A 14216-nucleotide genomic window follows, 5' to 3' on the forward strand; every position below is an offset into this window, starting at 1 on the left:
TAATAAAAAGTGATTAAAAAGTAAAATATAAGCAAAAGTGGTACCAATAAAAACTACAAATCACGGCGCAAATAAATGAGCCCTCATACCGCCCCATATACAGACAAATGATAATGTTATAGGTGGTGAAACTAGGGCAAATTTAAACATACTAATTTTGTTAAAATAGTTTGAGATTTTTTTTTTTAAGCGCTACAATAATAGAAAAGCATATAACATGGGTATCATTTTAATCATATTGACTAGGGATATCCCGATACTAGTATTGGTATCGGGGCCGATACCAGATATTTGCATGGTATCAGGGACTTGTCTAATGTCCCCGATACCTGGTGGAGTGCTCCGATCCACTGCCCCGTTCTGCCATCCGCATCATGGCGTCTTATGGAGGAGCATGTGACACACACGTCACTCCACTGCGCCCAGCGTAACGCTACAGAGGAAGCAGAGTGACGTGTATATCACATGCTCCTCCATAAGACTCCATGATGCGGACGGCAGAACGGGGCAACGGCAGTGTTGAGTACGGGGCTGCAGAGCTGCGACACCGAACAGGTGCAAGTGAGAAACTACAAGGGGGGTCCTGCTATCTTCAAGGGGGGTCCTGCTGGCTACAAGGGGGTCCTGCTGGCTACAAGGGGGGGGGGTCCTGCTATCTTCAAGGGGAGTCCTGCTGGCTACAAGGAGGGGGGGGTCCTGCTATCTACAGGGGGTGTCCTGCTATCTAGAGGGGGGTGTCCTGCTATCTACAAGGGGGAGGCCTTCTATCTACAAGGGGGAGGCCTGCTATCTACAAGGGGGAGGCCTGCTATCTACAAGGGGGGGCTGCGGTCTACAGGGGGCTGCTACTACTGTCTGCACCTATCTATACTCCCTACTATTAAAGGCAATCTTACAGCAGAGTCACTTGCACTAACTTGAAATTATATGTAGATAGTGCAGGTGACCCGGTTTCTATCGCTGCTCACCATGTGATCATCAGCACAATCGCTCCGGAGACATCGGTTTCGCCGCCAATGCAAATTCCCTGTTCTGCCCAATGGAGAAGAGAGAAATCTTTGCTCATACTACAGCAGCCGCCTCCATTGAACACAACAAGGAACCCACATATCAGCACGGTAAGCAGCGACAGAAACCGCATCACCCTGGTGTCAGATTCCCTTTAAAATAAAAGTACTCATACTTGGTATCGGCGAGTACAAGAATTAAAGTATCGGTACTTGTACTCGGTCTTAAAAAAAATGGTATTGGAACATCCCTAATATTGACCCACAGAATAAAGAAAACATGTCATTTTTATCATAAAGTTTACAGCGTGAAAACAAAACCTTCCAAAATTTCATAAATTGCGGTTTTCTTTTCATTTTCCCCACATAATGTATTTTTTGGTTGCGCCGTACATTTTATGGTAAAATTAGTAATGTCATTACAAAGTAAAATTGATGACGCAAAAAACAAGCCCTCATGGGTCTGTGAATGGAATTATAAAAAAAAGTTATGATTTTTAGAAGGTAAGGAGGAAAAAAACAAATGCAATAATAAAACTGGCCTTGTCCTCAACCTCTTCAGGAAGCAGGGCGTATGCATACACCCTGCATCCTGAGTCCTTAAGGATGTAGGGCGTATGGGTACGCCTGTGGGAATTCCAGTCCCCGCCGCTAGCCAGTCGGGGACCGGACCGGGATGACTACTGATATCTATCAGCAGGCATCCCGAGCATATGCCCATATGTCCAAGACACCCCCGGTCCCCCTGAAAGGATAGGAGTTAGGTGGCTGGGGTTCCACCCCTCCTATCCTTGCTATTGGTCGCTCAGAAGCGACCGACCAATAGATTAGGGGGGGGGGGGGGGTTAAAGTTCGATTCCCCCATTCTGCCCATCGATGGTAATCCGGGCAGATCTGGGGAACTATAGTGTGATTGGCAGTGGTGGAGGTCCCTAAGCTGCTTTCGGCGGCGGGCGGCGATGACGTGCGGCTCCCTGGTACAGACTACGGAAGCCGGTGAGTAGTTGCCTAGCAACATCTGGAGGGCTACAGTTTGGAGACCACTATACAGTGGTCTCTAAACTGTAGCCCTCCAGAAGATGCAAAACTACAACTCCCAGCATGCCCGGACAGCCTTTTGGGCATGCTGGGATTTGTAGTTTTGCAAGATTTAGTGGGGTACAGTTTGGAGATCACTGTGCAGTGGTCTCTAAACTGTGGCCCTCTAGATCTTGCAAAACTACAACACCCAGCATGCCCACACACCAGTTTGCTGTCTGGGCATGCTGGGATTTGTAGTTTTGCAACATCTGGAGGGCCACAGTTTGGAGATTACTGTGCGGTGGTTTCTAAACTTTGGCCCTTCAGATCTTGCAAAACTACAACTCCTAGCATGCCCAAACAGCAAACAGCTGTCTCGGCATGCTGGGAGTTATAGTTGCGTACCTCCAACTGTTGCATAACTACATCTCCCAGCATGCCCTTCGGCGATCAGTACATGCTGGGAGTTGTAGTTTTGCAACAGCTGGAGGCACACTGGTTGATAAATACTGAGTTAGGTAACAGAACGTAACTGAAGGTTTTCCAACCAGGGTGCCTCCAGCTGTTGCAAAAGTACAACTCCCAGCATGCACGGTCTGTCAGTACATGCTAGGAGTTGTAGTTTTGCAACAGCTGAAGGTTTGCCCTCCCCATGTGAATGTACTGGGTACATTTACACGGGCGGGTTTACAGTGAGTTTCCTGCTTCAAGTTTGAGCTGCGGCAGATTTTCCGCCGCAGCGCAAACTCCTAGGGGGAAATTCACTGTAAACCTGCGCTTGTGTGAATGTTCCTTAAAAACACTACACTACACTACACTAACACATAATAAAGGGTAAAACACTACATATACACCCCCCTTACACTGTCCCCCCCCCCCCCCCCAATAAAAATAAAAAACATATCATACGGCAGTATTTCCAAAACGGAGCCTCCAGCTGTTGCAAAACAACAACTCCCAGCATTTCTGGACAGCCACTGACTGTGCAGGCATGCTGGGAGTTTAGCGACAGCTGGAGGCACCCTATTTGGGAATCACTGGTGTAGAATACCCCTATGTCCACTCCTATGCAATCCCTAATTTAGTCCTCAAATGTGCATGGCGCTCTCTCATTTCAGAGCCCTGTCGTATTTCAAGGAAACAGTTTAGGGCCACCTATGAGGTATTTCCGTACTCGGGAGCAATTGCGTTACAAATTTTGGGGGACTTTTTCTCCTTTTTACCCCTTATGAAAAGGAAAAGTTGGTGTCTACACCAGCCTGTTAGTCTAAAATAAAAAAAATTTTCACACTAACAGGCTGGTGTTGCCCCATACTTTTTATTTCACATGAGATAAATGGGGGAAAAAAAGAACTCATATAATTTTGAATACTTTGAGGGGTGCAGTTTTTATAATGGGGTAATTTATGCAGTATTTCTAATATGAAGGCCCCTCAAATCCACTTCAAAACTGAACTGGTCCCTGAAAAATTCCGATTTTGAAAATTTTGTGAAAAATTGGAAAATTGCTGCTGAACTTTGAAGCTCTCTGATGTCTTCCAAAAGTAAAAACATGTCAACTTTATGATGAAAACATAAAGTAGACATATTATATATGTGAGTCAATATTTAATTCATTTGGGATGTCCATTTTCCTTATAAGCAGAGAGTTTCAAAGTTAAAAAGTGCTAAGTTTTTAAATTTTTCATAAAATTTTGGAATTTTTCACCAATAAATGATTTAAGTATCGACGAAAATTTACCACTAACATAAAGTAGAATATATCACAAAAAAACACTCTTGGAATCAGAATTAAAAGTAAAAGCATCCCAGAGTTATTAATGCTTAAAGTGACAGTGGTCAGATTTGCAAAAAGGGGCTGCATCCTTAAAGGGAAAATGAACTGCGTCCTTAAGGGGTTAAAGGGGTACTCCGGTGGAAAACGTATTTTCTTTAAATCATCTGATGCCAGAAAGTTAAACAGATTTGTAAATTACTTCTATTACAAAATATTAATCCTTCCAGTACTTATTAGCAGCTGTAAACTACATAGGAAATTATTTTCTTTTTTGATTTATTTTCTGTCACGAGCACAGTACTCTCTGCCGACACCTCTCTCCATGTCAGGAACTGTCCAGAGCAGGAGAAAATCCCCATAGCAAACATATGCTGCTCTGGACAGTTCCTAAAATGGACAGAGGTGTCAGCAGAGAGCACTGTGCTTGTGACAGAAAAGAAATCCCAAAAGAAAGAGGAGTAGCTCTTTAAGGGCAAAATGGTCCTGGTCCTTAACCCCTTAAGGACTTAGGGTTTTTCAGTTTTTGCACTTTAGTTTTTTCCTCCTTACCTTTTAAAAATCATAACCCTTTCAATTTTCCACCTAAAAATCCATATTATGGCTTATTTTTTGCGTCACCAATTCTACTTTGCAGTGACATTAGTCATTTTACCCAAAAATTCACGGCGAAACGGAAAAAAAAATCATTGTGCAACAAAATTGAAGAAAAAACGCCATTTTGTAACTTTTGGGGGCTTCCGTTTCTACGCAGTGCATATTTCGGTAAAAATGACACCTTATCATTATTCTGTAGGTCCATACGGTTAAACTGATACCCTACTTATATAGGTTTGATTTTGTCGTACTTCTGGAAAAAATCATAACTACATGCAGGAAAATGTATACGTTTAAAAATGTCATCTTCTGACCCCTATAACTTTTTTATTTTTCCACGTACAGGAAGGTATGAGGACTCATTTTTTGTGCCATGATCTGAAGTTTTTATCGGTACGATTTTTGTTTTGATGGGACTTTTTGATCACTTTTTATTCATTTTTTAATGGTATAAAAAGTGACCAAAAATACGCTTTTGTGGACTTTGGAATTTTTTGGCGCGTACGCCATTTACCGTGCGGTTTAATTAATGATATATTTTTATAGTTCGGACATTTACGCACGCGGCGATACCACATATGTTTATTTTTTTTATTTATTTACACTGTTTTATTTTTTTTATGGGAAAAGGGGGGTGATTCAAACTTTTATTAGGGAAGGGGTTAAATGACCTTTATTAACACTTTTTTTTTTTTTACTTTTTTTTTGCAGTGTTATAGGTCCCATAGGGACCTATAACACTGCACACACTGATCTCTCATGCTGATCACTGGCATGTATTAACACGCCTGTGATCAGTGTTATCTGCGCTTGACTGCTCCTGCCTGGATCTCAGGCACGGAGCAGTCATTCGTCGATCGGACACCGAGGAGGCAGGTAAGGGCCCTCCCGGTGTCCTGTAAGCTGTTCGGGACGCCGCGATTTCACCGCGGCGGTCCTGAACAGCCCGACTGAGCAGCCGGGATACTTTCACTTCAAACGCGGCGGTCAACTTTGATCACCGCGTCTGAAGGGTTAATACAGGGCATCACCGCGATCGGTGATGTCCTGTATTAGCCGCGGGTCCTGGCTGTTGATAGCTGCCGGGACCCACCCGATATAACGCGGAGACACCGCGTGACCCTGCGGCATATCGCGGGAGCCGGCAGAGGACGTAAATATACGTCCTGCGTCGTTAAGGAATTAAGGGGTTTATAATGTGGAACACCCACCTTTAGTAGGTTTTCCTTTAATTGGGCTCACCTGGCAATCAAATTATCACAGGTGTCCGAGATTGTTTTCAGTGATCAAAAGAGCCCTGAGACACAATGCCATCCATGAGTTAAACTGAAAAACAAAATATTTAATCTTTGTGACACTTAAATAGAATTTGCATAATAATTTGGAACAGGGTGTATTTGTAGTTCAGCAGCAGCTTACTCTTGTGTCCTTGTTATATATTATAGTTGTGTATCATTTGTTTTTTATGTTATATAGACAGGGCTGTGTGTTTTCCAATCATGTCCAGTCAACTGAATTTACCACAGGTGACTCCAGTCAAGGTGTAGAAACATCTCAGAGATTATGAAGAGAAATGGGAGGAACCAGAGCTAAACAAAGGGCAAAGGGTCTGAATATGTATGTCCATGCAAAGTTTAAGTTTCTACTTTTTTAATACATCAGCAAAATTGCGTTAAAATGTGTTTTTTTTCACATTCTTATTATGGGGTACAGAGTGCAGATTGATTAGGATTTGTTTTAATTTAGCACAAGACTGCAACATAACAAAATGTGAAAAAAGTGAAAGGGTCTGAAGACTTTCCTAATGCATTGTATTTAAGTAGAGTTTATAGTTTTTGTGCTAATAATAAGATTGTCTTGTTACTAAATGGCTGCATTAATGAAATTGTTTCTCTGCTTCTAGGTATCGGCCCCATCCTTGGTCTCTTAGTTGTAAACCTAATAGGCTCTGCAAGTGACCATTGGAACAGCAGATTTGGCCGTCGGCGTCCTTTCATTTGGCTATTGTGTTTTGGAGTAATGCTGAGCCTAATTATTATTCCTTATGCTAACCATTTAGCCAGTTTATCAGGTCACCGCAGTGCCGGCATGGAAGTGTTCTTACTTATATTTGGTATTGGGCTGTTAGACTCCTGTGGACAGGTTTGTTTTACTCCTCTGGAAGCACTGCTCTCTGATCTGTTCCCAGAAGGTGAAGCCTGCAGAAAAGCCTTCTCCGTTTATGCCTTAACTATTGGAATAGGAGCATGTGTTGGATACTTTTTGCCTTCTGTGGACTGGAGTGACAGTTGGTTAGCACAACAGTTAGGTGGCCAAGAAAAATGTCTTTTCACATTTCTATTTATTATATTTTCCGGATGTGTCTGTGCCACATTCTTTGTTTCAGAAGAGGTCAGGGTTAATGTTGGACATTCAGATATATGTTTGGAACCAGCAGGTAAGGCATGGACTTGCATAAGGACATGTCAACTTTCAGCTCTACCACACAGGGTATGGCGAATGGCCCTAGCACTGCGAAGTACATGTGCTTTAGTTTCACGATTTAGGACATTTTGTTGCAGAATTCCTGTTGCTCTGTGGCGCTTGTTTGTGGCCCAGCTCTGCTCATGGATGGGGCTTATGACTTTTATTCTCTTTTACACTGATTTCATTGGTGAAGGACTTTATCATGGTGTGCCAATGGCAGAGCCGGGGACTGAGGCTAGACTCCGATATGATGAAGGTTAGTCACAGTTTAAATGTGTGATAATCCCTTTTATAGACAGTATGATCATCTGTTTTCAACTCTTATTTTATCTTTATTATTTGCTAGGGGTCAGAATGGGAAGCCTGGGCCTTTTTCTTCAATCTGTGACATCAATAGTGATTTCATTCTCCATGGATTACCTGGTGAAGATATTTGGAACTCGATTTGTCTACCTGTTTGCAGTTTCCTGCCTCCCTGTTGCTGCAATAATTACTTGCTTCTCCCATAATATTATATTGGTAACTGCATCAGCTGCTATGACAGGCATCACATTTTCTGTACTGCAGATCTTACCATACACTCTTACCTCACTTTATCATCATAACCGGCAGGTAAGTTATCACATGGCGAAGTCACCCTAGTTGGTTATGTTAAATTTTATTCCGATAATGCAGACACTAAACACATAGACAATGGGGGAGATTTATCAAGAACTGTGAATAGGAAAAGTTGACCAGTTGCCCATAGCAACCAATCAGATCGCTTCTTTAATTTTTAAAAAGGCCTCTGGAAAATGAAAGAAGCGATCTGATTGGTTGCTATGGGCAACTGGTCAACTTTACCTCTGGACAGGTTTTGATAAATCTCCCCCAATATGGTTTACCGTGTTTTCTGTCAGCCTTTGCTGCAGTAAAGTGGAGCCAGTCTAACAAAAGTAAGACCTATTAACAGTTGCTTTTCGAGACTTGTCATCCATATCCAGACTTTATATATATAAGTTAATACATACAAAGTTTCATTTTAGCTTTTGTAGATTTTTAATTAGAATAAAGTGAGGAATGGCTACACTTAAGTAAGAAACATTTTACTACGGTACTTTTTACTACACTTATTTTTTTATTTACATTTATTTTATCTCTATAGTTTATATGGATACATTTGGGGTTTTATGTTGAAGACAATATATGATTTATCAGATTCATTACAAATGGATCCCTGCTATAAAGTGAAAGTGTCACTTAGATTTTTAGATTAATTTTTTATTAGATTTTTATTATATTAATATAGAGGCAGCCATCTTGTATGAGATGTATTAACAGCATTTACAGCTATGCTTTATAGAAACCGCCATGGACTCAAAAGTCTGGTCTATGCCCTATTTACATGTATGGAAGAAGTTTCTAGGCATGCTCAGTGATCTGTTCAGAAGTCATTATACAGGGAGTATGAGAGAGGGGAGCTGAGTACTAAACATCAGCTATTGAGAATGGTGTGTTATCTATATATAGGTTATCACCGTTCACTGTATTCCTGGCTGTGATGAGAAGGAGGACACTGCTGGAAAGTCATCTCTAGAGAACAGGAAGTGTCAGCTTATTGTTAGGCGTAGTGGTCAGAATTATTTTCAAATATAGATAGGAAAAAAACATCAACAATTCTTAAAAATATGTGTATTATAAAAACTTGATTTAAACAATAGGTCACTTTCTGATGACACATTCTTTTTAAAGTAAAAAAAAACTTTAAAGGGGTACTCCCCTGGAAAACATTTGTTTTAAATCAACTGGCGCCAGAAAGTTAAACAGATTTGTAAATTACTTCTATTAAAAAATCTTAACCCTTCTAGTACTTATCAGCTGCTGTATGTTCCAAAGGAAGTTATTTTCTTTTTGAATTTCCTTTCTGTCTGACCACATTGCTCTCTGCTGACACCTCTGTCCATTTTAGGAACTATCCAGAGTAGGAGCACTGTGGTCAGACAGAAAGGAAATTCAAAGCGAAAAGAACTTCCTGTGGAGCATACAACAGCTGATAAGTACAGGAAGGATTGAGATTTTTTAATAGAAGTATTTTACAAATTTGTGTAACTTTCTGGCACCAGTTGATTTAAAAGAATGTTTTCCAGGGGAGTACCCCTTTAAGTGTAAACATAAAGACAGTGTGGAGTCGGCTACTACTTGTGAATATTTAAGATGGTAGATGAAGATGCAATAGTGGAGGCTGGATGAAAAAGTGCTAACTGGAGGTGCTCTGCTAGAACAGGTAGATAACGTGTCCTGGCTTGTAGTCCAGGGTCCCGAATATGCAACAGTCAAATAGAGATATGAAAAAGCGGCAACTCACCAGGTTTAGCTGAATAAAATCTTCAATACTTTATTTCTTTCATGTTAAAATCCATGACATGATAGCGTGGTGGGGAAGGACGGGAGAGGACGGCTCTAGCTACTTCACGCACACCTGGCGCTTTGTTAGGCTCCTTCGAAGCCTTACGAAGCGCCAGGTGTGAGTGAAGTATCTACAGCCGTCCTCTCCCGTCCTTCCTGTCCCCACTATCATGTCATGGATTTTAACATGAAAGAAATAAAGCATTGAAGATTTTATTCAGCTAAACCTGGTGAGTTGCCGCTTTTTCATATCTCTATTTGACTACCCCTTTAAGTGTAAAGAAGTTAGAGCAAAATAAAAGTTGTTTCTATTAATATCTTACCAATAGGAAATATCCAAAGCTGCTTTGACACTTAAAATTCATATTTTTTCCCATGCTTGTTAGGAAATAAACCTGTTGTATACCTAACCTTCTAACCAAACTAACAAGCTTTCAGTATCGCCCCTACAGCGAGTATACAGTCTAGTCTATCTGTAGTTTTCACAAAAAGTTAAATTGTATAATCCTTAACTGAAGAAGATACAGTGGATTTTTGGCCTTAAAGAGTAGCTATCACTAAACTAAATTTCCCTATTCCCCCTCCCCATCTGTCCCTGACACTAACTACATCTATCCCTGTTTGTATTTCTGCCCAAATCCCCATAAAATTACCTCATGTAGAACGGCTGCAGGAGCTCAGAGTTGAGCTCTCTGGTGAGGGCAGGAAGTGGGCGGCCCCGGCAGGCGCGACATCATCTGAAGCCTGGCCGGGGCTCACTTCCACCCGTCATCTCTCTCTTTCCTGCAGCTCGTGCGCTGCAATGAATGAGGAGAGGGAGATGCAGGGGGGCTGGGATATTTAAATGTCGCATGCCGCGCGCGCACGAGCGCTGTACTCGCTCTCTGCCTGTATAGGAAACAGGCAGAGAGCGAGCACAGCGGCCGCGTGCGCCGCACAAAATTTAAATATCCCCACCCGCCTTGCATCTCCCTCTCCTCATTCATGTGAACGCGCGTTCCGGACCACGCTGGGCCACGCTGCCCGGCCAGCGTTGGTCCGAACGTGCTGAATGTCAGGGGGGGGAAAGTAATCCTGAGCCATATAGGGTGACACCTAGTTGCCAGGTTTACAAACGTAAAAAAAACACATAAAACATGATATATTAGAAACATTTTTTTTTTACATAATCTATTTAATTAGAAAAACCTTTTTTAATGAGAGTACCCATTACCCATTACCCATTTAATAGGACACAGCCAATAAAAATTTTTGCATTTTTTCCTTCTTGCCTTTTAAGGGTGTATTCACACGTGCAGTATCCTGTGCATATTTGATGCACATAATTTGATGTGCAGGATTTTATGCTGCAGATTTCAATGTAAACTAATTGACAAAACAGCATCAAATCCTGCGCATTAAATATATGCAGAATACTGTATGTGTAAATAGACCCTAAAGGAAGATTACTTTTTAATTTTTCCATCTAAAAGGTCAAATGAGGGCTTGATGTCAGTCATTCACTCACTGTGAGTGTCGTCTGCTGATATCCGTCATCATTCGGGTCATGAAGCAAGCGCAGCTTCGTTGCTTATTTCATAGCCTTACAGCACAGTGCTATGTCATCAGCATGTGTGTTGTGTAGGGGTAAATATACATAAGCTGCTATAACAAAAATATGTTACTATACTTGGTATTTCTTAGGCATACTACTTTGATTATAGGGTTGCCAAAAGTTAGAACTGTTATATTTTTTAATGGTGACACTAGTGCTGGGCGGTATGACCAAAAATGCATATCATGGTATTTTTGTAAGTTATGGCGGTTCCACAGTATTTAACGGCTGATAATTCATTCATTCATTTGAGGGGGGAGGGGCCCGACCGGTATTGCGGTATAGGAAAAATTCATATTGTGCAGGAAAAACATACCGGTATTCGGTATGAACTGGTATACCACCCAGCACTAGGTGACACCTAGAGGCTATAACATAAAGCTACAAAGACCAGCACAAACAAATACAAACAGGGATCTGCCATCTCCAAAAACTGTGTAAACCAATTTAAAAAAACATAAGGAATTACTGATGTAGGTCCTTGAGAGTGGACCCTGAAACAACAACAAGTGACAATTGGATGTATAAGATTAGTGAAAGTTTTTTTGTTTGGTAAACATACTGTGAACTGACAGACACAGCCAGAAACTCAATGGACCCCATTGAAATCAATAGGGCCCATTGGGCTCAACTGGTGTCTAGTGTGCAGCAGCTCAGTTTATTGCTTCCAATACTTGTTGTTCATTAACTTGCTCATGTTCTGGAAGAATGACGATTCAAGTTTTGTAAATTATGACGGGTATATAAGCCTGTATTGTATCCATTGTATCTCTTTATCTTCTTATCGCTGCATCTATTATCTGCATTCTGAATTGTTCTTTTCTCCTATCCTGCTTACTTACCTTGGATGGCTATTTTCTCATGGACTACAAAATAGGTTTCTTCTGTTCTGTAAGTTTTTCAGCTCTTGCATAGGATATTCTTTTTGCTCATAGTAATGTCATGTTTTACATATAATACGTAGTATTCATTCCTTTTACATTTTTTTATTTTATTTAGATTTAGATTTATTGACTAACTTGTGCTTTCCAACAATGGCCCTCATTTACTTAGAAAATCAGGTTGTAAGTCTATCTTGCTTTCTTACCCGACTGCTTTTTTTCCCCTGGTATTTATTATTATGTCGTATCCTGTTTGTCGCACATGGGTTTTGTTGGTTTCCAACTCCTCTGAGTTGTCGGGAAAAAATCCACAACAATTCAACAAATTCGGGTTGGAAACCTTTATAAATATGTGGGAAAGCTCAGAAATGTCGGGTTACGCCCCGTTTTCGGGTTTGGGAGAATCCACATCGGGTCCATCGGGAAAAAATGTCGCATCGTGTCGGAGACTGGCGCACGATGTCTGCGACATGGCGCAGACAAAGATGCGCCAAAAAAACCCGACAAAACAAGTCGGGTTTACAATAGTAAATGAGGGCCAATGTCTTACTGCCTCCTGCCACAGAAATAAGTTTAAAAAAATAAAGCTTTTCCAAAACTATCTTTGTTTATCTTTTTAACAGGTGTTTGTTCCAAAGTATAAGGACATAGCCGAGAATGAGATAAAGGAAAAAGAGCGAAAATCTGGTTTCGTGAAAGAGGCATCAAATAATAATGATGTTCCATTGTTCTCCTCACATCCCCCATCTTTGTGTGTTGTCCCTTCTTGTGACAACTCTGTAATAATTGGAGAGCCCCCTAATACACACAATGGGATTTGCTTGGACATGGCTATACTGGACAGTGCCTGCCTGTTGTCTCAGGTGGTCCCCTCTCTTATTATGGGCTTTATTGTGCACATGACACAAACAGTCACAGCCTATGTGGCATCAGCTGCAGCTTTTGGTTTGATAGCAATATATTTTGCCAACAAAGTTGTCTTTGATAAAAGTGACATGGCAAAGTTTACAACTCTATAGGGTCATAGGCATTTACCTTACCTTTTCGTAGCTGGTAAATTATTTATTTTATAAATAATTCTACTGTATTTTGCAATATGTTTTTTTTTTTGTTTTTTTTTACCAACTACATTCCAAAAGATTGTAACTAATTTATTGTTAAGAAAACATTACAGAGTTTTCTTGGCCTTGCTGATTTGCAAAATTGGTGGCATTACAAATATGAGGTCATGTGATTCCTTTTCTTTATGCATTTCTAATTTCCATTTCTTACACTCAGTTGCTTCAAGTAACAATATACTTCCTGGTTTGCTAGTATCTCTTCACTGCTGCAGACATTGATGGGCTCCTATGGTCACAACATTGCTTTGGACTTCTAAACAAAGAACTGCTGGGACCTCTAAACCACTGATCTGGGAGTTGATTTACAGAATATTTTGTCCTATAGTGCAAAAACGGTAGTAAAATCAGCATAAAATGCATGCAGGTTTACCTTGAATTTATAGAAAAGTCTACCACATCTGAATATACCATAAGACTTACCTGCACATGTCAACACACATTTGATACTCTGTAGTAAAATAAAAGGGCAAATGTAATAGAATTGCCCACCTATACCTTACTTCTTAGCAATGTACCAGAGATGATTTTTTCAGTTTTTTTCTCACAGTTCAAATTTTCCGACATGCTGTAATGTCAGTTTGTGTAGATCTCTGCTTTGCATGCTATTTTCCTACAGCACAAAGGATTCGATAAATGGTCCACTTGGATACAATAAGTAGTATGCTACAAACAGAATTGATCAGACCTCAACCGTTCTCAAAAATTTACTTTGATTCTGTTTTTTGGTATAAAATACAAGACTTGCAAATGGACCATTCATATGGGCATTCAAATACTGACAACACTAGCAGTACTTCATTTTATGGCTATAGGCCCAGATTTATCAAACTATGTGGGGGTAAAAATAGAGTGATTTTCCCACAGTAACCAATCACAGCTCAGGTTTCACTTTACCAGAGCTTGTTAGCTGAGCTGTGATTTGTTGCTGTGAGAAAATCACTCCACTTATTCTCTCACACAGTCTGATAAATCTGGGCCATACAGTTTTTCTAGTTCAAATGGGCACTGTCAACAACATTTTTTTAATATGTTGTAGTGCTTATGTACTACAACATATCTCTAATATAGTTTCATTTTTTTTAATTTTTAATTTTTTTAATTAAAATGGTTTATTTTACATTTGAAAACTGGCTACTAGGGGTCTCCCTCCTAGTGGCCGGCTGCAGCCTGGCGTGACATCACGCTTGAATTCGGACCGATGCCGGCCGGGCAATCGGTCCTAATTCATTCAGTCTGCGCTCGCTCCCTGCCTGTCAATCAGACAGGCAGGAGTGAGTGCTGAGAACAGGCATTGGCTCCCTGGCCTCACACGCTGGAATGTCTTTTCTGGGGGGGGGGGGGGGAGGGGGTTAGAGTGGGGTTCCTGTCTGC

General features: G+C 40.9%; 1 protein-coding gene across 9 annotated transcripts in view; it reads left to right on the forward strand.

Moving 5' to 3' along the window:
* SLC45A3 (solute carrier family 45 member 3) overlaps window positions 1-13454 on the forward strand; it is a 111625-nt gene extending 98171 nt beyond the window's left edge. For all 9 annotated transcript variants that reach the window (XM_056558038.1, XM_056558040.1, XM_056558044.1 and 6 more), the window contains 3 exons: window positions 6302-7120; window positions 7211-7476; window positions 12348-13454. In XM_056558038.1, the coding sequence (XP_056414013.1) occupies window positions 6302-7120; window positions 7211-7476; window positions 12348-12743 (1481 nt within the window). In that variant the 3' untranslated portion in view covers window positions 12744-13454. The remainder of the gene's footprint in view (window positions 1-6301; window positions 7121-7210; window positions 7477-12347) is intronic.
* Window positions 13455-14216: the final 762 nt, after the last annotated feature.

The sequence above is a fragment of the Hyla sarda genome, chromosome 2 (genome assembly GCF_029499605.1).
Source record: "Hyla sarda isolate aHylSar1 chromosome 2, aHylSar1.hap1, whole genome shotgun sequence".
Lineage (NCBI taxonomy): Eukaryota > Metazoa > Chordata > Amphibia > Anura > Hylidae > Hyla > Hyla sarda.